The following is a 27,229-nucleotide window of genomic DNA, read 5'->3' as shown; positions in this document are numbered from 1 at the left end:
GTCTTGGTAGCTATATTCTGTAGTATATCTTGTAGGGGAGGGGAGCAACTTCGTAGCATACCCTGTTTTCTTAATCATATTCCGATATTTAAATAATTCCGACATAGACGCGTTCAAATTCACCATATTGCCGCCAACGGCAGCTGAAAAACTGGGTCTTTCCGTCTGAACCTGTTTCGCACTTTCTTTTTCGTTTTCTTTCTCCTTTTCCATCTCTGGGAAGTCCAAAATTGACTCAAATCCATGTTAAGTCAAATTCCATGTTAAGTACAAAAATTCTTTTGACAGGACACACAAATTTTCAAGAACCCGTTTTCAAAAACTGACAAAAATAATTTATTTTTCTAAAAAGTTGTCTTTCACAAAATCATGTTTAAACAGTATAATTTTTTACTCTGCAAAAGGGTAAAAATTAAAGTTCGCAGTTCTCCAACAATAACAGAATTTCCGCCTCGCAGATCGAAAATAACTGTTAACAAAACAACCGAGGTTCAAATTTCACAGGTTCAACCACAATTCAATGGAATAACAATACAACACAAAAATGGTACAAGTATAACATTAGAACAAAATGAACTCACGAAAGCAGCAACCGAAAAATCCAACAAAAATCATCAGCTAGTGATGAAAACTCACCCCACTCGCAAAATACTATACGCTTTTTCCAGCGACGAACTGTCGCTGATCTCGAAAAGGGAGAAATAAGCTATATTAAATCTCTGAGCGAGATGTATTTTGCGAGCGGGGTGAGTTTTTATCAGTAGCTGGTGATTAACACACGCTGAGGACGGGTAACCACCCAGAAACTCGAGTCCGTTTTTTGCTGTACTCTCGTCAGCGAATTGTATCTCCACTGTAGCGCTTCTTATACTGCGTCTGACGTTTTTTTTAATTTGGGGATGGGAGCGATGACTGCCCCTCGCAAATACTAATTGGACACAAAATGTATATCGTTAGCCAGCTGGAGGAGATGTCTTCCTAGGGCTATAAAAGTCAGTAGCATACATACATACATACATGCATGTACGTACGTACGTATGTATGTATGTATGTATGTATGTATGTACGTACGTACGTACGTATGTATGTATGTATGTATGTATGTATGTATGTATGTGTAATGGCTTCATGCAGGCATAACATGGATTCAATCCTCGATCGCCGAATTTCGCTTAACAGTCGAACAACACTTTTCTCCCGGTAAAACAATAGTTTTTCTGTGAGTGACAGCAGTTACATTTGCCAGATGCCTTCGCTAAGCAGAATAATGTCTTTGCCATTTGACCCTTCAAACCTCTTCTAGGCCACCGAAAGCTAGAATAGACTTAACAGACCGCCAACGAAATCTATTGTTCTCAACAATATGTCTAGCCTTCTGGCTGGTTCTGGATAGTTATAAAAACAAGAACTCTCTAAGCCAAAAACGTCGTCTCTGAAAGAAAAGGCACAAAAGGACAACTATGGTTGCTTACTGCTTAAGGTAACCCATCTTGACAGATGACGACGTCGTCTTTGATCCTTAGGGGTTGTCTTGATGGTGTTGGCAGGCCCTCTCGTGGCTGAAAAGGCCGATTCTGGAGGCACATTCCCGATTACACTAAGAGCAGTGAAGAGGGCTCCGACGAAGATAAGTTCGTCTAGGATTTTGCTGATGTTCCTTGGGCTGTCTCCGCTTTTCTTCGCGAAGTCTAGTCCGCTCATCCTCATACCCCTCCAGATAGTACCATACTCCTCCAGATAAAAACATATGTATGTATATATGTATGTATGTATGTATGTATGTATGTATGTGGGTATGTATGTAATGTGTGTGTATGTATGTATGTATATATGTATGTATGTAGAAAGATAGGCAAACAGGCATACAGATAGATAGATAGATAGATAGATAGATAGATAGATAGATAAAGAGAGAGAGAGAGAGATAGACAGATAGATAGATAAAGAGAGAGAGAGAGAGAGAGAGAGAGAGAGATACAGACACAACCACATATACATACATACATACACACATATACATACATACATACATACATACATACATACATACATACATACATACATACATACATACATACATATAAACACATACGCAGTCATGTTTATATTTATGCATATTTTACATGAACGCTGTGGGTTGGCCATCCTATGTCAGAAATAACATTGTTCACCATGAGCAGGAAATAAAAACATGTCATTCAGTTTATGTGAACGAATATAAAAGTCCTGTGTGTGTATGAGTGTGTGTATGCGTTTGTGTTTGCATGAGAAAGTGAAAGAGGAAGAGAGACAGGGGCCGAAAGCGAGAGGATGAGAGAGAGAGAGGGAGTAAGAGAGAGAGAGAGAGAGAAAGAGGAAGAGAGAAAGAGAGAGAGAGAGAGTGAAAGAGAAAGAGAGAGAGGGGGAGAGAGGCCGTCGTTCACAAGCAGCTATAGCGATAAGTGAAATGTGATATACAGAAAAGTTTGTCAACAGGACATATTTTTAGAATGGTTTCTTATTCAAGTGAATTCGCCCCCAGCCCCACCACACACACACACTGAGTCAAATACGCAATCGTCACTAGTTACACCTGTTCAACTGCATTTATAAAAAAGGCGCTACACCGTAAACAGCAGGAAAATGTTGGCTTCAGAGTTGGTGACCCTTTTGGCTGTTTTCAACGCCACCCTAAACCAGTATGGATATGAATCCCATCCATTTGCAGTTAGTAATGTCTTCGTTTTCATTATTATTGTTGTTGTTGTTGTTGCTGTTGTCATTATTGTTGTTGTCATTATGTTCTGAGGTCGAATTCCGCCGAGGTCGATTTTGACTTTCATCCTTTCGGGGTCGATAAATTAAGTACCCCCTCCCAAAATATTTCGGGCCTTGTGCCTAGAGTAGAAAAGGGAAAGACCTTCGTCCGCCCCCGCCAACATTTTCTCCCAAATTTGTTTATTTCTTAATTTTTTTTTTTTTCCAAAACCCCCGTCTTCGGTTACGGAGGTTCCGGAAAATTGCCAAAAATCGACATTGCTAAATCCACCCCACCACCACTACAAATTCACAATTTTGACTTTTTTCCCCAACACTAACCCTAACCGTAACTACAGAAATGTTTTGAAATTTTTGTCCGAATCATAATGTCCGTATTTTTCTGCATATTTAGAAAAAAAAATTCTTAAAAAAAATTTTACAAAAATTTTTGGAAATTTTTTTCAGAATCATAATCTCCGTATTTTTCTGCATACATTGAAACATTTTTAAATGCCGATTTTTACCAATTTTTTGGCAGATTCGTATTCCCCATAGCCGAAAAAGTGGGTTTGTGTGAGAAAAAAACCCCAAAAATAATTGAAAAAAGGGTGGGTTTTTTTGTGGGAGGACGGGCGGAAGTCTTGCCGAGAAAAGCTTATTATTATTATTATTATTATTATTATTATTATTATTATTATTATTATTATTATTATTATTATTATTATTAAAGGTGGTGAGCTGACAGAATCGTTAGCGCGATGGGCAAAATGCGTTGCATCATTTCGTTCGTCCTTACGTTCTGAGTTGATATTCCGCTGGGGTCGGCTTTGGGTAGAGAGGAATGTGTTGTCTTCTAGCGAGCTTGCTAAAAGGCGGATGAAAGTGGCGAGAGTGGTGCGAGTGAACGGGCTTAGTCTGAGCATACGCCTGTAGTTGGAGAATAGGAAAAAAAAAACAAGGCACTTGCCGCAAAAGTCAGGGTTAGGGTTAGGGTTAGGGTTCCCACAGTTTTTTTTAATGGAATTTTTCTTTGAGCATCCCTCGAACGTCTCCTTCCTATTGAACATTACATATTGTTGATTTTTTTTTTCATTATATTAATCCATTCGACAAAAAAAAATTCTTCAAGGCGGTGCCCCAGCATGGCCCCAGTCTAATGACTGAAACAAGTAAAGGATAAAAGATATAACAAGGCTGGATTCGATGCTGATCTCAGAAGCATCCATTTAAGTGGCTCTTTTACAAGTCTCCGTTCCTTGAAAAGACCGCATCGAAGAGACTAACAAGAACAATAAGAGGGAATATGCAGAGCTGGAAGAGCTATGTCAAAGCAATGGGTGACAAGTAAGATGAGATCTGATTGAAATGGAATGCAAAGGGTTTGCAGATCAGTCCATCTATAGAGCTTGGAACATGCTTAGCCTCATAGAGGCCAGTTGGCAGAAAGCCATCAGGTTGCCTGTGGAAGCAACAGATGTTGCTTCAAAATGGTTGTGGATCAGGATGGGCGATCCTGGAAGGTTCAGTGGTACCAAAGGTAGTGCTAACTGAACACAAGCTTATGTTTCATTAACCCCGGCTAGGTTGCCTGAGTGAGGCTGTCTGATGTTGAAAGCTCCGAAAATTACCATGTGACCCTAGGAAACATCCCTGGTGGTAGAAGTATATTCTTATCATCGTATGTCACACAATGGGTAAGACTCTAGTTAGTGTGTTGTAACCCCAAAAGGAGTTATCTAATAAGATCAAACTTATATCCCTTGAGCGACTGAGAGAGAGAGAGACAGACAGAGACGGACAGACAGTGTGAGAGTGGGGTGGCGGGAGGGAGGGAGATAGCTGGAGACACTGCCAATTACAAATAATAGGTGAACATGCCCGCATGAAATGTGTCTTGGAGAGAGAGGGAGAGACTGAAACAGAGAGAAAAAGAAAGAAAGAAAAAGGGAGGGAGGGAGAGAGACAGAAAGACTGGCAGACAGATGAAAGTATGTATGTACGAGCATTTGCATGAAAGCGTGTGCCAGTTCGAAATGAGCGCAACTCTTATACAAGCGCCAGGCTAAGAAGAAATTTTGCATTGCTTGAAAACAGATGAGGCTTGGTAGCAAGAACAGCATTTGGAAGTAGAAAATTTACCTCAAGAAATTACATCTGACCCGTGCAAGCATGGAAAAGTGGACGTTAAAACGATAATCATATATATATATGCATGTGTGTGTGTGTTAGTGTCTGTATGTGTGAATGCATATGTATATATATATAAATGTGTGTTTGTGTGTGTGTGGGTGTGTGTGGGTGTGTGTGGGTGTGTGTGTGCGTGCGCGTATGTGTGAAGTTAGAAACTGAGGAAAATGTACTCAACACAAGTAGAGTTTATTAACCTGTTTGAAGTAAATTTAAAGCAATTTAAATACAAACAAACACACACACACACACACACACACACACACACACACACATACACACAAACAAACAAGCAAACAAACATGTACATACATACATAAATGTACAGTCCTAGTCAATAGTCATACTAGAAAGATAGATAAGATTTACTATTTTTAAGAATATGATTTAATATAAAGATAAAAGCTATCTATCCACTAGATATTTGCAAGTAACAAAGTTTATTCATATTAAACATTATTACCTATTGTCATGTGAAGCATGAAATATTATTTCATAAATTTGTCATCATATTTGACATTTACAGTTCTCTATTTAAGAGATGTGGAGGCGCAATGGCCCAGTGGTTATGGCAGCGGACTCGCGGTCGGAGGATCGCGGTTTCGATTCCCAGACCGGGCGTTGTGTATGTTTATTGAGCGAAAACACCTAAAGCTTCACGAGGCTCCAGCAGGGGATGGTGGCGACCCCTGTTGTACTCTTTCGCCCCAACTTTCTCTCACTCTTTCTTCCTGTTTCTTGAGTAACACTGCGATGGACTGGCGTCACGTCTAGCTGGGGGGAACATATACGCCATAAAAACCGCGAAACCGAGCCCATGAGCCTGGCTAGGCTTTAAACGGGGCGCGTAATAAATAAAAAAAATAATTTAAGAAATGACGAATTATGTACATTATTTACATTATTTACATTCGACGGATATTTGTCCCCATCTTGTTTGTTGTTAACACAACATTTCGGCTGATATACCCTCCTGCCTTCTTCAGGTGTCTTGGGGAAATTTCGAACCTGGGTTCTCATTCCTATGGTATTTTTCGATGTTATTATTATTATTATTATTATTATTATTATTATTATCATCATCATCATCATCATCATCATCATCATTATTATTATTGTTATTGTTCAGGTCACTGCTTGATCGAACTCAGAATCTTGGGGTTAATAGCCCGCGCTCTTAACCACCACGCCATATGCCCGTGGGAATATTGAATGAAATTTCCCCAAGATACTCGAAGATGGCTAGAGGGTATATCAGCCGAAACGTTGTGCTAACAACAAACAAGATGAGAGCAAAAATCCGTTGAATGTAAATAATGTAAATAATGTAAATAATGTACATAATTCCTCATCTCTTAAATTATTTTTTTATTTATGATATAATAATCATACTATGGAAACGTACGTAACATAACCGAACCATTATCTCCATTCATATTCGTGTGTGTGTGTGTGTGTGTGTGTGTGTGTGTGTGTGTGTGTGTGTATGTGTGTGTGTGCGTGCATGCGTCCGTGCGTGCGTGTGTACGTGTGTACATTTACACACGCATACACACATATGTATGTTTATGTATGTATGTATGTATGTATGTATGTATCTATCTATCTATCTATCTATCTATCTATCTGTCTATCTATATATGTGTGTGTGTCTGTGTGTGTATATATATATATATATATATATATCATTTGATTTTATTTAACCAGGTGAGATGCTACAACGGCATTAATACAATGGACAAAAAATTTCATCTGAACTACACGGATAACACGCTGGCCTTAACTGTTATGGCAGCACCAGATGTGTTTGAGAAAGCCATGAAACCTTTTATTTGCAAATCAAACATTGATGACATCCTCAAGAAGAGTCCAACTGATGAATGTAATAAATACTACTTGAAGAAATTCTTCGATGTAAGTCATTAAATATTTTATATCTAAGCGGTTGATATTCACTCAAATGCATTTGTAGCTGTTTTAGATTCCCGATCGGAACTAATGCACTTCGAGAAAGACATAAACATTACAATTTCTACGCGTACCTCTTTCATGAAATTAAATTCATATCGTCTTGAATACACACAGATGTGTGTGTGTGTGTGTGTGTGTGTGTGTGTGTGTGTGTGTGTGTGTGTGTGTGTGTGTGTGTGTGCGTGCGTGCGTGTGCGTGTGTTATCTAATGAACATAGTATTTAAATGCAAGCTACTATTAGTTTCTTGCTTCTGATAATACAATGGTCGGACAAGTTTGTCTTGTGTGCCCTGTATTTTCAGGAAATCATTCACATTTAAAATACGCGCGTGCGCGTGTGTATGTGTGCGTGTGTTTATGTGTTAGTGTATGTGTGTACTCGCGCGTTTTCTATAGGGGTTGCTGTGAAGGCGCGTGGCTTAGTGGTTAGGGCATTCGGCTCACGATCGTAAGGTCGTGAGTTCAATTCCCGGCAACGCGTTGTGTCCTTCAGCAAGACACTTTATTTCACGTTGCTCCAGTCCACTCAGCTGGCAAAAATGAGGTGTACCTGTATTTCAAAGGGCCAGCCTTGTCACACGATGTGTCACGCTCAATCTCCCAGAGAACTACGTTATGGGTACACGTATCTGTGGCTTGCTCAGCTACTTGCACGTTAATTTCACGAGCAGGCTGTTCCATTGATCGTATCAGCTGGGACCTTCGTCGTCGTAACCGACGGAGTGCTCCTACTCCTAGGGGTTGCTGTGCAACAATTCGTATTTTACATGAATGTGTTGCATTAATGTATGAGAATTATACACAGATATCTGTGACAACGATGTCTGCAACACCCAATTTAGACCAAACGTTTGTCTGTTTCATGAGTACGTATTACAATAATGTATGTTACACTGTTGGCTATTGTGCGCTGGTTTGCTACATCAGCTTCTGTCACAAAGGGACCCTTGCTCTACATTACACACGCTTTTGTAAATCCTTCTTCACTTCGTTATGATTTGAACCTTTTATCCTCTGAATTCTTTCAATGTAGAAATATCCTGAAACCGATTTCCTGTCTAGTTACAACATGCTGGGTCCCGGACATCCAGTTATTTTATCACAAACAGCAGCACACGTGTCGGGGGCCGCATATTACTATCAGCGCAAAGATGTCCCTGCGGATACCTGGCCCGCAAATAAGGTCAGTAAAATTAACCTAATATTCAATAATTTAACATTCTTATTGTCTGCTTTATTAATGTTGTCGTCATTGTAATGCTTCTTGATGCTGCTACTGCCGTTGTTGATGTTGCTGGCTGTTGCAGGCATGTTGTTCAATATAATGAATGATGTTATTTCAGGTACTACTAAAGCAGCACGGTCCCGAACGCGCAGTCACGCGTCCGCGCTAGCTAGTCTTGAGTGGTCGATCCTAACCCTAACCCTAACCCTAACCCTAACCCTAACCCTAACCCTGTCCCTAACCCTAACCCTAACCCTAACCCTATCCCTAACCCTAACCCTAACCCTATCCCTAACCCGCGTGTGCAAATGAATACGTGTTTAGGGTTAGGGTTAGGGTTAGGAATAGGGTTAGGGTTAGGATCGACCACTCACGACTAGCTAGCCCGGACGCGCGACTGCGCGTTCGGGACCGTGCTGCTTTAGTAGTACCGTTATTTCATTTAAGGTTGTTTTTGTTTGTTATCTTTTACTTCTTACGGTCACTGGAACAGTCCCTTCCCCTATCTCCGAAACGCGGAGTAGATAAAACAGGGGACACCTGATGAAGGGAATGTTCTTTATGTTGCCTGTCGCGTTTCCCGGTTTGTTTCTTTCGTTGTTCGAAAAAAAGTTCGTTTTCCATGCTTTTGTTTTTTATGTTCGCGTTTCTCATTTTGTTAACGTTTTTTTTTTTTGACGTCCTGTACTCATATATGCATGTATATATACATATATGTATAGGCATGTACATGTCTGTGTATATATATGCACATATATATATATATATATATATATATATATATATATATATATATATATATATATATATATATATATATATATATATATATATATATATATATATATATATATATATATATATATATATATATATATATATATATATATATATATATATATATATACATACATACATACATATATACATATATATATATGTATGTATATGTATATATGTATGTATATGTATATATATATATATATATATATATATATATATATATATATATATATATATAATCATACATTCATAAAATATACAGTACAACCTGTCAAAGAACGATTACATATAAGCTAACGCGGAGGGTCTGCACTCCCGGATATGAACACACACTCACACAGGCGTACACACACACACACACACACACATAGACACACGCACACACACACACAGAGCGTAAATTAAAATCATAGAATCATAAAAGAAAGAGTAAAATCTATCCAAGAAAGATTACATTAAGATTGAGAGGTAGGAGTCTACGCTCTTGGACATAAGCACATATATAGGCGTACAGACTCATACGCATACACACATACTTGATGTGACACAAACTGCACAGTTCAATGCAACACAATTAGATATGCAATATCCTACCCATAATGGACAGCTGCAGGATGAGTCGAAGAAATCTCCGCACGGCATAAAGGCAAGTGTTAAATCTATCCTCCTCTTCTTTTATCAATTATTATCTCAGCTAACGCTACGAAATTCCTGACGTAGAGGAAATATATTCCAATTGTGGATGACACCAGGTAGCCCAAACTGTGAATGTATTTTACTCAATACACTAACTGACATATACCCATAATCCAAAACTACTATACACACACACACACACACACACACACACACACACACACACATGTACAGAGTGGCCCAAAGGTAGATTTGCAGTTATCGTGTAGGCACTTTAAACTTCTTTTAAAACATTTTATTACATTTAAATTTTTATCTTACAAACTGAAAAGGGAGCTTGACAAAATTAATTAAATCAGCATAGAATAATGGTTTCATGTTTTTTTTTTTTTTACAATTAAGATCTAAGCTGTTAATATATGAATGCGAAAGAGATAGTTGAACAACGGTAAACCTACTTTTGGGCCACCCTGTATATATATATAATTATATATATGAAGTAATAGACTAAAACTTTTCTATAGAAATTAGAGCTACCAACACTGAGTTACGACGTTTAGTATACAAATAGGTCTATGTAAACAATGTGATCGAAAAATCTATCTCCATTCAACACTTTTGAATGAAGGTAATTTCTATCGTTTTTATAACCATATATTTTTACAAGAAATGATTCATAAGTTTTTTTCTTTTTCTTTTTACTTGCTCTATGTATTTCAGACAATTTATGGTTTCGCCATTCATCCACGATATGGAGGCTGGGTTAGAATCCCAGGTGTTATCGTGTTTAAGAATCTCACGGTACCCAGCAACTTCTCTTGTCTGACGCCTCCGGATGTCGTTCCGACCACTGAGAAGAGGATACAGTTGTTAAATGAAGTGAATAACGACTGGTCGAGTTGGAAATTTGCCGATATCATTCCTGTGGAGAAGAAATATACCCCTGAAGCCAAAAAGTACTTTTCCTCTTACGGTGAAAAACGAGATAAATTACTGAAAGATATCAGCAAAAGATGTTATCGGTGGAAAATCTTCAAATTGATAGTAAAGCTTTTTAAGAAATTTTTCCTTCGCTACATAAAGTCTTAATCAAAAGGAAACGTTCAAAAAATTTCAGGTGGAACACATCGTAGGAGAAATATGAATGCGTTCTGAAAAGATATCTATTTTGTCCGACCAGATGTCCTGATTAAAACTTAAAACTTCACCGCTAACTCACGATAGCTATATTTATCGCATCTGCATAAACTTATTATACATGCTATTCACTAACATAGATTATCACAATTTCCCAGATTCTGCTTTACAAATAAAATTTTCCACCAAACTCATATCTATTTCAAGGAGCTTTTGTTTTTGTCTTCTTTTTACTTTTCATTAGTAGATTTCACATCAGCCAATTAACTTTCTACATACATACATACATACATACATACATACATACATACATACATACATACATAACAGGCATATATACATATATATACTAATAATTTAGAGAAGAACCACCATGGTGCAACTCATACGATGAAGGAGATCAGACACCATCAAGAAAAGCGTACTATACAGAATACTAGTCTGAAAATCTAAAAAATCAAAGAGAAAATTTGTAATACAAAAATCTATGAAATATTGGACAAAAAATTTAAATCAGATTAGTAAGTTTATAATAACGAAAGTGAATGAAAGACTACGCGCATTTCATGGCCACATAAAAGTGGAAAAATCTGATCAGTCTACAGTGAATCGATCAAGATAAATACCATTCATAATGAGGACACTCTTCAGGTCAAGTAACTTCCAAAAACGTATCCTAATATTTAAAAACGTATTTTATGTCAAATGAACTGAGACAGTGAAGCCCTTAAACTCGCAAGATGTAACCGTAAATGACTATTATGTCTCTCGTCTGTGACCTTCATTGCACATGTGATATGCAGTTGCTCAAAAATGTAATCTTTCGTATGCATCACAGTCATATTCACATGCACATAAAGCACAAACAGTCCCTCATCCTTCCTTCCTCCCTTCCTTTCTCTCTCTCTCTCTCTCACTCTCACTGATATTGATAGATGTGTATAAAGAGATTAATAAAAAGAAATTAAAGACTTCATTGTGCTGTTTTGTTTTTTTCATCTCGAAACAGTTAAATCCTCACCACCACCAAACATTATTATTTAAGACAGTTTCATTCGGCCCTGTGCAACTTCAAGTTTCGTAGGCTTCTTACAGAAACCTCACTTGTCGAGCTCAGTTAATCGAATGGAGAGATGCATGAAGATAATTACCAGCAACTGGGCAGCTATTGGTCAAGAAAAGTGTTATTTGAATTGAGAGTGATATTCCAGCGACACCAAATGCATTAACAAGAAGTTTTTGGACTGCGTGGATGGACAGAAACCTGGTGGTGCCTAACTGCCTGGCCGATCTTTGAAGGGACTTGTGGATCATCAGATAAATGGTCAACAAAGATGTGTGTGTGTGTGTGTGTGTGTGTGTGTGTGTGTGTGTGTGTGTGTGTGTGAGTGCGTGTGTGTGTGTGTATGCATGCGTGTGTGAATGTGTGCGTGCGTGTACCATCTGTATGAGTGTGTAGATGTGGGTGTCTGATACCTATTCATGTGTATCTGTTAAGCGTGTTTTTAAGCTAGCGTCTGGTTGAAAGCTTATGGCATCAGTTTCTTGGTGCAGGTGTGTGTGCTTGCTAGGGATTGTGTACGTATGGGTGTCAATACGCATCAACCATGTGTGAGTCCTCACATGCGTGGATATGCTGGTGTATGGTGTCAAGTATGAGTATCACTTGCATGTCTGTCAGTTATATGTTTATAAATATGTGTGTGTGTGTGTGCGTGCGCGCGTTAGTGCCTGCTGCATGAGCGTGTGTACCTGTACGTGTTTAGGATGCATGGATGGGTGTGTGAGCGTGTGGGTGTTTGATGAACGTATGTAGTTTGGAGTATCTGTATGCGCATGTATGAATGTGTACGGGTTTGTCAGGAAAAACGTATACCTGGTTGTGTTTTTATCTAGTGTGTGCATATATATATTTGCTTTTGATGTTTATGTGTGCGAACAAGAAAGACAGGAAAATCATACGTGCATAAATGTATATGTGTGTATGTGCGCACGCATCCACGTGTATGGAACCGAACGTATGTGGTTAAGGAGGATGCATAAGGCTGGAATGTAAGCCTATGGTCTACTTATTCATTGCCGGTTAGGAACCCTGCCTTTAGGTGTGAAACAGTCAGGGTTGAAATGCAGCCATTGTTAAGGTGGTGTATATAGGTTGTCAGCAGCAATAAAATATTTCGTGTTTCCTGTAAATAGATACTGCAGGCTGGTGAAAAATATGCAGTCTTTCGCGGAGACAGAGCTAGAAATTGCAGACGCCGTGTAAGTATGGTAAATTCATGTCAATGACCATCCAATCGATGTTAGGGTATCATTTTGGAGGTCACGATGTCTCCAGAGGAAACGAAACAGAGCAATGAAATTCTCTCTATCTCTGCATCTAAGCAAATGCATATGCTGCGTATACCTTCTCTTGAATTTATTGGCCATCATGCCCGTGTAGTGCTGCTTCCTTTCGGATTCTCAGACGCTGCGTTTCTAGCAGTGTTTGGGCATAAGCGAACTTTAGGTTAGTTTAAATATGTTTGCGACTTATTTCAACTTCGAAATGCAAATTCACTGCAGTTACCGTGGTGAAAAAACTCTAGCACTGGACAGATATGGTGCTTTTACACCGTTTTATCATAAAAGAGAGATTTTTTTCCACAGTAACTGCAGTGAATTTGCCTTGAGAAATTGAAATATGTCACAAATGTATTTTGAATAATCTAAAGTTCGCTTATATCTATTCACTGCTTGGCGCTGACACCGACGAATTTCTTCCGACTTGTCGATCTAATAGCGCAAATCAGTCAATGTTGTTGAGTGGTTTTAGTGAAAGCGTCGACTTTAAAGGTGTCCAGAGTTACCTCTCTTCGATATTTTCCATTGACAACAGCTAAAAAGCTAGAAGCGCAGCGTCTGGGAATCGGAAAGGGTGCAGCACTGGACAGATGTGGTGTTTTTACACATTTTTTCTATAAGAGAGAATTTTTTTTCGAACATTAACTGCAGTGAATTTGCCTTTAGAAGTTGAAATATGTGACAAACATATTTTAACTAACCTAAAGTCCGCAAATACAAGCGAGTGCTTGCTGTCTGCTACCTGCTGACTAACGCCCTTTCCCTCTTTCTTTACGGAAATTGCCGAATTGATGTAAACAAAGACATGTTGACCAAGCTGACTACTGGTTGACAATCAGCAGGGAAAGCTGTTGGCAATCAGCTGACTACTGGTTGGCAATTAGCGCACTACTATCGAATGATCGCCGTCGATATAAGTACCAGCTAAGCACTGGGGTCGATGTAATCGACTATCTTCTTACCCTAAAATAGCTGACCTTGTACCAAAATTTGAAACCCCGTATTTACTTGCTATGGCGAAACTTACTTTTCGTATCACAAATGTAACGAATGGGACTAAGGAAGCTATTGCAGTAGCAATGATTCATTTCTCAGTGTTTGTCAGGGTTATTTTTTATTTGTTTAGACTGCTCTCATGCTGGGGTGCCACCTTGAAGAGTTTAGTTAAGCAAATTGAACCCGGTACTTATTCTTTTTTTCTAAAAATAAATCTGGTACTTAATTCTATCAGTCATTTTATGTCAAAACAATAAGTCACGCAGATGTAAACAAACCAATACCAGTTGCCAAGCGGTGGTGGTGGGCAAACACTAAGACACATACAAATCAATCAATCAATCAATCAATCAATCAATCAATCATCTATCTATCTATCTATCTATCTATCTATCTATCTATCTATCTATCTATCTATCTATCTTTTTGTCTGTCGCATCAGTCATCGATTACCGCCTGACCGTCGTGCCTTGTCCCGATGCCACCATCACGAAACTAGAACGCATACTTTTCCGCTTTCTGTGGAAGGGTGGCGTTCCGATGGTGAGGCGATCCATTTGCTGTCAACAACCGTTAAGTGGAGGACTGGGGATGCCGTGATTAATGATGCGCAGACATGCGCTGAGACTGCGGCATCTCTGGAATTTCATTGACGACGGTGAACAGGTGTGGGCGCCGTTTGTGAGGCACGCCTTCCCGCAGCTCGTCTCACTCACCGAACTGCAAACATGGATCAGGAAGAGACCGAAACTGGGCGATTGGCACCGCGAGTGTCGCCAAGCTCTACAACAGCTCTGCCGTCCGGGATCAAACTTGTGCAACTTCCAAACGACCAATGCATTCTATAGAGGACTAGTGGAGGGGAGGTCTGACGACACTCTCGGGGTAAACCTGGGTGTCGACGAGAAATTCCTAACCCGCCTTTTCAAGACAACGTTCGGGCCGGGGTCTATGGATAATTTCCAGAGATCCCTGGCTTGGCAATGCTATCGAGACGCACTACCAGTTCGAGAGAAGATCTACAGACACGGTTCGAAAACCACCGGACCGACCTGCCCGAGATGCGGTCAGAGCGACGAAACCGTTCTGCACGCACTCGTGCAGTGTCCAGATATTTCAGAGCTGTGGACCTTCGTCGAACGGCTGTTGTCGCGTGTGGGGCGAGCCCACTTATCAGCCGAGTCTATCGTGAATATTGTTCCGCCACCTTCCTTTAAACGGGAAGGAAAAACGGTTTTTGTAACACTGATAGCTATGGCAAAAGAATGCGTGTGGTGGACGCGTTTGAAAGGTCTACAAACAAACACTTTCCTCTCTGGTCAGTCCCTCGTCAACTTTTTCAAGTACCACTTGAAAAGGAGGATGAGGATAGAGAGGAAAGTGTTGTCGAATGAAAGTTTCAATAAAAAATGGGTAAATGTGGCAAGAATGGTAAGAATGAAAGACGACACCATTTTAAGCATAGACTTGTAACAAAAAGAGACAAAAAGAGAGAAGGTACTTACTTTCATGTACCTTTAAAAAAAAAAAGCCTGAGGTGACCGTGGTCTTTTCCGTAGGCTTTTCTCTCCACGGATAAACCTAATCTGTTCCCCGTTTTTTACATCGACTGTGATACACGATCCCTATTGATCGCCCCCCCCACCCACTTTTTTTTTTCTTTTTTCTTCCCGCGATCCCTTTTGATCGAAATTATCCCCCCCCCCCCAAGAAAAGCTCTACTTTGTAATTTGTCCATTTTCTGTATTTAGCCCTGTGTGGCTATAATAAAAAGATATCTTTTTGTCTGTCTGTCTGTCATTCTATCTCTAACTGTCTGTCGACCTATCTGTGTGTGTGTGTGTGTGTGTGTGTGTGTGTGTGTGTGTGTGTGTGTGTGTGTGTGTGTGTGTAAAATCCACGGGCTTCTTTCAGTTTGTGTCAACCAAATCCACTCACAAGGCTTTGATTGGCCCGGGAAGATATCCCAGCAGCGTAGCCAGGTTCCAAAGTTGGGAGGAGCGAGTACATAATACAAAGGTGCCGCGACACATACCAAACAATTATACATTTTAATTTTGTGTTTATAATCGAAAGCTGTGGAAGATATAATTTAAAAGGAAGTACACAACTGTTATTTTGTATTCAAAGTTAAACAATAAAATGTTTTACAGTAAGCTCACAAATCTCAAAGCATGTGTGTTAATAATTTTAAAGACGGGAGGCTGGTCAAATAAAATAATGACTCCTGAAAAGGTCTTCCAAAAGCCATGCGATTCATACAAAAAAGAGAGATTCGACTTTTATCGCACAAGTGAACTGAAGAGTTTTTTTTTAATGTTGAAAAGACGCCAATTTTGAAAAATGTGCTCGGTGGTGGTGAGGGAGGGCTCCTCTTTCTCCTCTGTTAGCTACGCCACTGAGTTGCCCAAAGTGCGACGCAGTGAAATTGAACCCAAAACCATGTGGTTGGTTAGCAAATTTCTCACTACACTGCCATGCCAGCGCCTAGTTAATTGTGATTTTATATCTGTCTAGTGGAAGATAAGGAGGCACAATGGCCCAGTAGTTAGGGCAGCGGACTCGCGGTCATAGGATCGCGGTTTCGATTCCCAAACCGGGCATTGTGAGTGTTTATTGAGCTAAAAGACCTAAAGCTCCACGAGGCTCCGGCAGGGGATGGTGGCGAACCCTGCTGTACTCTTTCACCACAACTTTCTCTCACTCTTACTTCCTGTTTCTGTTGTGCCTGTAATTCAAAGGATCAGCCTTGTCACACTGTGTCATGCTGAATATCCCCGAGAACTACGTTAAGGGTACACGTGTCTGTGGAGTGCTCAGCCACTTGCACGTTAATTTCACGAGCAGGCTGTTCCGTTGGTCGGATCAACTGGAACCCTCGACGTCGTAAGCGACGGAGTGCCAACAACAAAAGTAGAAGATAGATTAGTGTCTCAGCACTTGGCTGGAAATCTGTGTTATTTGCTACAATTATTGGGTTGTCCGGAAAGTTCGTGCCGATTTTTAAAGGAAAGAAAAAGGTCAATAAATACATGTCATTACATTTTTATTCAACCAAATATGAACCATTTTGTTGCACAATACGTCTCCATCTTTCCTTTAACTTGAAAATACCCTCTTCCCAGAATTGAGGTGGTTTCATGGCAAATAAGTCGAAAGGTAAGCTACTATAAATCGGCACGAACTTTCCGGACAACCCAATAGTTTAGAACAGGCATGGGTAACATTTTTGAGATTTAATCTGTATGAGACTGGATCATCACCAAACAGGCTGCAGTACTAAAAGGTAATTCAAAGTAATTTTTCGTTGGCGTGTCATTCAGAAAGTCCTACGGGTCGCAGTTTGCCCATGACTTATATAGCCACCAACGCTGGAGTCTCTACGGAGTTGTTCAAGCAACTAGAAATAGCAGGCAAATTTCTCTTGAAATCGTACTGCACCGTCATAAAACAGTATACGTTATATAATCCTTTCTTACTTTGGCACAAGGGCAGTAAATTTGGAAAGATGGGGGAGGCCGATTACATCGAACCAGTGCTCAACTGGTACTTATTTTATTGCTCCCCGAAAGAATGTGTTACGAAAAACACTGAATATGTGAGATTAAATAAAATTTTTATTCTTCCCGTAAACTCAAAGAAAATGCTGTCGTTACAACGAACGACAAAACATCGAGAGTTTGAATATTATTGTTTTATGTGTGATTGTAGCAGCAGTCACAGTTGTGGTTAGTTGCTGTTGGTGTTGCTGTCGTCGTTTGTCATTGTTTAGCTGCAGTCGGCCTGGGTCAGTAGTTGTTTTATTCCATCTACATCTGGTCTCTGGTGTCTCTCAATGCTCTCTATCAAGTAGCTAAGGTGTGCTGAATTTATAGTGCTGGATAGGCTCAGAGAGAAAGGCGTGAAAAGATGGAATTGTGTTCTAGTCGTGATTGGTTAATTTTATTTATTTATTTATTTTATAAAGTGGGTAATATTCTAGCGAATCGCGACATCAAGTGTAGTGCTCTGACTGCTACAGACCAAAGACAAAGTCGACCTCGGCTGAATTTGAATTCAGAACCTAAGGAAGGGAGAACTGTCGCTAAACATTTTATCCTGTGGGATAACAATTCTGTTCGCTCACCGCCTTAACTCACACGTTATATAATAGCAATAGATACTCTTAAAAAGAAAAGAGTTAAAAATGACAAGCTGTTGCTGGAATGTGTTTGTTCATAGCTAAGTGTTATATGTTCACATCTATGTGCATGCGTAGGTATACGTATATATGAATACATCTTCACTAGTAGTACTATTTTGTTAAGCGCATCCACTAAGTAGTATGAACTGTGTTTGAGGCAGATACGCACAGCATGTATCACTCCGCTATAGACACTGTTTGTAAACATGTCAAATAAAGTAAGCACGTAGAAACATAACAATGCCTTCAGTGAGTTGTTTATTATCCCACAAAGAACAAAAGAATACATAACACTAAGTTAAATGCATTTCTTGTTGACTGACAGAAAAGCCTATCGCCAAGCAGAGTCTGTAATAAGTTCCGGTTTCTTCCTCTAGTGACGTAAATTGTTTCTACGGAAAATGAACAAACAGAAAATTTATACAGTTGCAAATAGTAAAAATGAAAGTTGTTTGCTAAGTAAACACTTACTCACGGAACAACTGACAGTTATCAACAAGTAATAAATAAATATAAAAAAAAGAACAGAAGAAAACAGCGAACATACATTACAAATATGAGAATGGAAACTTTAACCTAGTTTATTACCACTCGCGCGCGTATTCCATCTGTGTGTGTGTATGTAAATACATGTGTATATATATATTATTTAATTTACTTAGTTTACTTATTTAACTTGAATTAAGAGTTGAATTTGATCATATACAGAAATGTATACATAGGTAATAAACTTTAATACATATGGATTTAGCGTCAAAGCTCTTATTTAAATTTTGTGATATATATATAAACATGTGTGTGTATATATATATATATATATATATATATATATATATATATATATAATTTAAATTATAAGGGTGAAAAATTGAATATTAATTTGATTAATATCAATTTAAAACCAATGGCCTAGCATATTGAAAAATCTGAATATTCAGAAAAATTATATTACATACATAAAAGAGGGATGACCACTAAGTGGACATCCATTATGCTAGATGTAGACCCCCTATATGGTCTGACCACTAAGAAAAGATTGTTCTCAAGAAAATTCGGCAAACGCCAGAACCGTAAGTGAGCAAGACAAATGAAAAGATACAAAATATAAAGATTAATCACAAACCCGATTTCATTGTTACCACTTACGTAATACTTACGTAAGTTCTGCAAATTATATTTTGCTATGACGATCACACTGATAAATTGTGGACATTTTTCACTCCCTTCGAAATTTTATCCCTAATAGTGGTTTGGAACTTAGCTGTTCTTTCTAGCGTGAGGGAATCCTACGATAGATACCTCTTATGTGTTTAAATGTACACTATATATATATATATATATATATATATATATATATATATATATACATATATATATATATATAAACAGTTTAGATCTTCATTATAAAAAAATATGAAACCATTATTCTATGCTAATTTAGTTAATTGTAAAATAGAAATTTAAATGTAATAAAATATATTAAAAGAAATTTAAAGTGCCTACGTGATAACTGTAAACCTACTTTTGGGCCACCCTGTATATTATACGTGTATATATATATATATATATATATATATATATATATATATATATATATATATATATATATATATATATATATATATATATATATATATATATATATATATATGCAGAGCTGGGCGTAGGTCCGTTAATCCTGTAGCGGCTGAGGTGACATGCCATATCACGTCGAGGTTTCGCCAACTCGAGGCAGTTGGTAACTTCATGTAGCGACCTTCATTGATTATTGGAAATCAAGCTTTGTGTATCCAACACGTAAATGCAAGTGTTGATCAAATAAATTATTTGAACTACATTTCCACGCTTTCCTCATTGTTTTCCTTTGATGTCGTGCAACACGCCAATATTCATCTGCTTCACCAATACCTTTGACTACACATCCCGCTACAATCCGTTAATCGTTAATTAACATTTTCGTTAACGATTTAACTTTTAAGTTAACTTTGAAAATCATTATCGGACTAATTAATTTCCGTTTCATTTAGCTCAAGTCTGTTAACCACCAAATTTCCTAAAAACCAGTAAACGTCTAAAATTTCTATGGTTTTCAGATTGTCTTAGCATATTTAATAATGTACGCGTCATTTTCAGGTGGTTTTTTTTTTTACACACACACACACACACACACACACACACACAACACGGTCTCGCTCGGTTGGGACTACAAGTGTCTTACTTGGACATCATCATTCCATAAAATTTGTTTATGGGGAGAAAAATATGGAAAAATATCAATAGATGAGTAAGAAAGAAACGAGGAAGGAGGCTTGGGGATGTGCTAGAAACAACAGCCAGATCTCCATTAAATCTTACATTTTCCTCTGAAATTATTAACAATTTTCTTTTAAACCGAAAATGTTTCTCTCACTGGTTTTGTGCGTGTTATGTCCAAAATCGTTTCGTACTGGGGTGATGAGGGGTGGCGGGAGTAGAAAAAAATTTTCAAACATTTTTTTTTCTGTTTTCTCGTGAAAAGATGCTTCCCATCATTCTGAAGACTTTGGTGAAAAACATTGGAAAAAATCTCAACATATGTGGGCCGTGGTTAATCCCCAGTGTTTGACCTGAGCAAAAAAAAAAAATGGAAAAAAAAAAAATTGTGTAACAGGTGTAAAACAACATGTAGTAAACGAATATGAAAAAAAATGCGTGCTGGCGAACGGAAGGTGGGGAGAGGACTCGGAAAATTCGCATCGGGTGAATTCCGAGTCGTCTCACCACTTCCCCGTTCTTCGGCGCAGTTTTTTTTCTTCATATTCGTTTAAGTACACATTATTTTCAATTTTTGTGACAGGGGTGGGGGATGAGGACTCAAATAATTCACACGATCCAGTAACCCGACTTCGACACCCGGCCACAAAAAAGAAAGAAAGAAAGAAAGAAAAAGAGCAATAGGTGTAAAATAATGTGTACTAAACGATTATGAAAAGAAAAATGCATGCTGGCGAACAGGGGGGTGGGTGAGGAAAGAAAATTCACACGATCAAACTCACAGGATTCGAAAACTCAACATTAACACCCGATCACAATAATGAAGAAGAAAAAAGTGTAATAGGAGTAAAACAACATAAACGAATATATAAAAAAAAAAAATGCGCGCTGGCGAACGGGGGTGGGGGTAGAGAGGACTCGGAAAATTCACTTGTCCAAGGTGCCATGTAGTGAGACTGAACCCGGAACCGTGTGGTTGGGACGAATATCCATTTTCTTGAAGGAAAAACATCGGATCGTGTGAATTGTCCTGATCGGCACCACCCGCCACTTCCCTTTCGCCAGCAAGTGTCTTCAACTGTAGCCTCAGGCCGACCAATGCGTCCTGGAGGCCGAAGGTGGCATTTCAAAGGAAAGATTATCTATGCTATACTCTTTTACTCTTTTAATTGTTTCAGTCATTTGACTGCGGCCATGCTGGAGCACCGCCTTTAGTCGAGCAAATCGACCCCAGGACTTATTCTTTGTAAGCCTAGTACTTATTCTATCGGTCTCTTTTGCCGAACCGCTAAGTTACGGGGACGTAAACATATTAGCATCGGTTGTCAAGCAATGTTGGGAGGACAAACAGACACACAAACACACACACATATATACATACATACATACATATATACAAACATATACATATATATATATATATATATATATATATATACGACGGGCTTCTTTCAGTTTCCGTCTACCAAATCCACTCACAAGGCTTTGGTCGACCTGAGGCTATTGTAGAAGACACTTGCCCAAGGTGCCACGCAGTGGGACTGAACCCAGAACCATGTGGTTTATAAGCAAGCTACTTTATTTCATAAATATTTGCCATAAAGGCATTACAAAGAGGGGACGAACAAGGACAGACAAACATAAAAGGGGTGAAGTAGCTGTATCAATTAAATATTTACAATTTTAAATATACAATAATAATTTGAGCCACTCCTACGCCTATGCGAAGATGAAAACACAAATTTGGGCACAAAATTTTTTCGATTCTGTCTTCTGCATAATGGTATTAAATGAAACAATTGCAGCGTAGATGTTTGTAAGCCATTCAAGAACACACACACACACACACACACAAAGAAAAAATCGTTAATTTCACTGCAACATTTAAATTTCATTTCAATCTCCATATTTTCGTCGCTTTGAAACCGAGACTTGTTTACTGACAAAACAGATGCAGCACGAATTTTTGTCAGGGTTTTATCGCGGTTTCAAAGGACGAAAATATTTAAACACAAATGAAATTTAAATGCTGCAGTGAAAGTAAAGGTTTTTATTGTTCTGGAATTGCTTACAAACATCTTACACTCTGAAAATTCTTTTAAACATTTACCCTTTTCTTGCCCCTAATTACAAAACTTTCGGCACTGTCATGGTTCTATCTATCTATCTATCTATCTATCTATCTATCTATCACTCGTTCACCTCTGTTTGTGTCCGTAGAATTTATCAAATTAGAAAACGCAAATTTAATATAAAAATATATTTTCTGGAATTGAAAATTATTTAAAATATAAAAATATAATTTTCAACTGAGAGAATTTATCAAAATAGAAAACAAATGAAGTTTGAAGTTTAAAAATAATAGGATCGACCACTCACGACTAGCTAGCCCGGACGCGCGACTGCGCGTTCGGGACCACTCTGCTTTAGTAGTACCCTTATACTCTGTGTGTTTTCAAATGCATGGATATAGGTGTCAAATTTGTTCCAATAACTTTCGAGTGATAGATAGATAGAGAGAGAGAGAGACAGACAGACAGATAGCTCGCTCCGGCCAGTCATGGTATTAGCTGTCAGTAGCCAAAGAATCAACTCAAACCAGCAGTAACGTTCCTTGTCAGATCTTTCTACTTTCACTTCTGACAGCTAATACCATGACAGTGCCATTATCTTTAATATTCCTTTAAGTTGTTACGAGAAAAAAAATTTGCGGCAAGACTTCCTTTTCTACCTCCCCCTCCCCGCCTCGAAAAAAAACCCTTTTAAAATTTTTTATTTTATTTTTTTTTCTACACAACCAGAAACAATATATATAATGAATACAATAAATGTTGACAATTTTTTTATCGTATATTTATCATGTAAAAAAATAATACAATATTACATAAGCGTTTTTTTTTCTGCAAACTCGCCGCTTATTGGCAGCTGAGGGCTCGCGGTCCACCACTTTGAGTAGCACTGGCTTATATTAGACCAATATTCCACGAATTTCTTCATCATCGTAATCTATGCCGTTTGAAAGGCCATGGAGAGGTTTACTTGGGCAGGATAATTCACACGATCCGATTTTTTCCCTCAAGAAAATGGATATTCTTCCTAACCATACGGTTCCGGGTTCAGTCCCAATGCATGGCACCTTGGGCAGTGAATGTTCCGAGTCCTCTCCCCTCACCTCCCGTTCGCCAGCGCGCATTTTTTTCATATTCGTTTCTACATGTTGTTTTACACCTATTACACTTTTTTTTTTTTTTTTCATTTTTTTGCTCGAGTCAAACACTGGAGGTTAACCTGGGCCGTCTGATCCAAAACTCCGTTTTCCAGAAACGCCTCCCGCCGCCCTCCCCTTCCAAAAATTTTGCCTGCAAATTTCTTTGTAATTGTAATTTACACCGTTTGAAAGGTATTTGTACAAAATTTCACTAAAAAATACCAATTTCCCAGAAAGTTATGAGAGGAAGATGACGGGTCCTGTGAATTTTCCGAAACTCCTCTCCCCAACCCCTCGAAAAAACTTTTTTACATACATTTAATCTAATAAGCGATTATTTGGTGAAAGTTTCATTAAAAAGTATCCATTTCTCTGGAAGTTATGAGACAACAAAGTCGGTGGGGTATTAAACTATAGTTATGCCTATTTTCAGTAAAGGTTAACGTTAACGGATTAACGTTAACTTCCGTTACATTTTCATAGAATTAACGGATTAACGATTAACGAAGTTAACTTTTCGATTAACGGTGCCCATGTATAATCGATGCATGTATAATCGATGTCGGCACGTGTGTATACTTATTGAAGTAGTTTGACTTTAGAGTCCCATTAAAGCGTTTGGTATTTATACACAGTATATATACATTTCTTTTATTCTTTTATTTGTTTCAGTCATTTGACTACAGCCATGCTGGAGCACTGCCTTTAGTCGAACAAATCAACCCCAGGACTCATTCTTTGTAAGCCTAGTACTTATTCTACCGGTCTCTTTTGCCGAACCGCTAAGTTACGGAGATGTAAACACACTAATATCGGTGGGAGGACAAGCATAGACACACACACACACACATACACACACACGCACACACACGTAACTATATAGATATTGTGTGCCCATGTGTGTATATGTGTGCGAATATAAAAGTGAAAGTGAGGAGAAGAAAATTATTTTTAGTGCGTAATATATATTCAAAGTATGTTTGTCAAACTATCTGTGGTGCACGAATTGTTTACATAGAATATTTCTCAGAAAACTGTTTCTCGGAAAACTGATTCTTGGAAAACTGATTCTTGGAAAACTATTGCTTTTGGAATATCACTAGAAACATACATACATACATATATGCTTGTTCTAAGTGTCTAGGCGAGTCCATATCCGCTTCCGTGTGTTTCTCCATTCAATTTATTTGTATTAACGACGACGACTTGAAAACAAGCTACAGAATGTTTGCTTCGGAATTAATTACCATTTTGACAGTTTTCAACGCCATCCTGTACCAGTATGGATATGAAGCTCAACCATTTGCGGTAACATTTCTTCATCTTCTTCTTCTTCTTCTTATTATTATTATTAATATTATTATTAATATTATTATTATTATTGTTGGTGGTGCTGTTGTTGTTGTTGTTTTTGTTGTTGTTATCCTTTCAAACTGAAGGCACAAGGCCTTGAAATTTGGGGGGAGGGGACTAGTCGATTACATCGATCCCAGTGTTTCACTGGTATTTCGTCTGTCTTTATGTTCTGAGTTCAAATTCCGCCGAGGTCGACTTTGCCTTTCATTCTTTCGGGGTCGATAAATTAAGCACCAGCTGCGTCCTGGGTCGATTTAATCGATTGGCCCCCTCTCCCAAAATGTCGGGCCTCCAACAGAGGTCGTACAGTTCTAATTCCCAGAATTAAACTTAGCCCAAATGATGCAGATATTCCATTTACGCTAAACAGACTTTAGTTTCCATTTCGACTTGCATATGCAATAATTAATAAAACGCAAGGGCAAACATTTGAAAAAGTTGGAATACATTTGCCTCAACCGGTATTTTCTCATGGCCAATTATATGTCGCATTTTCACGAGCACGAACTATGAACAATATCAAAGTAAGAATTATGGCACTCAATTGGAGTAACAGACAAGGGCAAAAACGTGGTCGACATACACACAAAATATTGTCTACTATGAAGTACAGTGAGGAAAACCACTGCACCAGTTAGCATCACCACCTCACCAGCCGCTCCATCGTTACACATCCACATTACACCTTTAAGATCGGGGAACTAGTTAGGGGCTCACTGGATCTCTCTCGGCATACTAGCAAACTACAAAATCGCAGCAGCCAGTATCACCACTACCTCCAAGCCCGTCATATATATATATATATATATATATATATATATGTATGTATATATATATGTATGTATTAGGGTGTGTGTTGGGGTATCTATTTAATTATTCTAGTAGTTATATTTTGTTTTTATTGGTAGGTTAATATTTTAGTAAGTTTAAGGTTTTATATTACAATGTCACTACGATTTTTATAAGACTAAATCAATAGTAGTATTTTAGTTTATTTCATAATATTATTTAATTTACGACTATTAGTATTATTATTTATTTATTATATATTAGAATTTAATATTTATTAATATGTTTTATAAGATAACTATAGTTTTTTGTTCTTTTTATGTTGTTAGTTATATAAATTTTAAATTTTTCATTCATTTATTTAAGTACTAGCAGCATAACCCGACCTTGTCCGGGTGTGACTTATTACGCCTTCTACGATAAGTCTTGCTAGGTGAAAATCAACTAAAAAAGAAAGCCTTACAACGGAAAAACCCTTATGATGTAAATATGTTCATAATTCAAAAGACGATGAAATTAATAGGGAAAGTCTGAAGGCGTAACATTATTAAGCGTACGTAAATTTCATCCGTCTAATTGGCTGTAGAAATGCTTGTGCAAAACAACTTTTTGCGCTGCCCTGATTATATATATAGCAGGGTAATCCCTTTTAGTAGGAGGTAGGATGGCAATTTCTGATGAAGCAATTGCTGGCGATCTGTTGCTACACAGTTTTGCCAGAATTCTATCAGATTAGGCAGAAGATGTTGATGCACCATTTTGAATTATGTTCAAAGTAGCTTCTGGAATGTGGTGAATTGCTGCAGTCTGTTGCTGTCATTTTAAACTGGTTGCTTTCTTTCCCTAGCAAACTCTCTTCTTTAGAGGCATAATCTATGTATATATTAAACAGAACAACAAAAGTTATAATAGATGGCAGGGTCGGTACTTTTCACATATCTGTAATTTTTCAGATTAACACCCGCATGATTACCCAACCCTAACCCTAAAACCCTAAACCTAACCGTAACACTAACCCTAATCTTAACCCTAAACCCGAACCCTAACACACTCTAGTGAAAATCGTGGTATATTTACCAAACATTGACGAACATGAGTTATATTCTTGTCAATGATTGTGTGTACAGGTAGAAGGTAAGAAATATAAAAGTAGTTAGAAACAACAGTCAAATCTCCCTTAAATCACACAAAGTAAACGAAATTTTAAAATGTTTACATCAATGGAATTTTTTCGATGTGAACTTTCCAGTGCAGTAATTACACGCTCAACATATAATATAGAGAGTAAGAGTAAAAGAGGGGGAAAGAGAGAGAGAGAGAGAGAGAGAGAGAGAGAGAGAGAGAGAGAGACATAAACCCTAACACTAACACCCTAGTGAAAATCGTGGTATATTTACCAAACATTGACGAACATGAGTTATA

The 27,229-nt window shown here is 38.1% G+C and overlaps 2 protein-coding genes across 2 annotated transcripts in view; both read left to right on the top strand.

Annotated features, from left to right (window-relative positions):
• The first annotated feature begins 2,582 nt into the window (after positions 1–2,582).
• Positions 2,583–11,655, top strand: LOC106878154 (cyanocobalamin reductase / alkylcobalamin dealkylase). The gene is made up of 4 exons (XM_014927290.3): positions 2,583–2,706; positions 6,634–6,840; positions 7,932–8,081; positions 10,263–11,655. Exons 1-4 carry the CDS (start codon positions 2,623–2,625, stop codon positions 10,629–10,631), a joined length of 810 nt encoding a protein of 269 aa, XP_014782776.1. The 5' UTR covers positions 2,583–2,622; the 3' UTR covers positions 10,632–11,655.
• Positions 11,656–24,556: 12,901 nt separating this feature from the next.
• The window catches only part of LOC106878149 (cyanocobalamin reductase / alkylcobalamin dealkylase), a 20,813-nt gene continuing 18,140 nt past the window's right edge, over positions 24,557–27,229 (top strand). The window contains exon 1 of the mRNA XM_014927279.3: positions 24,557–24,970. Within this exon, the coding sequence (XP_014782765.1) occupies positions 24,887–24,970 (84 nt within the window). The 5' untranslated portion in view covers positions 24,557–24,886. The remainder of the gene's footprint in view (positions 24,971–27,229) is intronic.

This window comes from Octopus bimaculoides, chromosome 7, assembly GCF_046866305.1.
Source record: "Octopus bimaculoides isolate indiv1 chromosome 7, ASM4686630v1, whole genome shotgun sequence".
In the NCBI taxonomy this organism is placed as follows: domain Eukaryota; kingdom Metazoa; phylum Mollusca; class Cephalopoda; order Octopoda; family Octopodidae; genus Octopus; species Octopus bimaculoides.
This window is presented reverse-complemented; position numbering and strand designations above follow the sequence as displayed.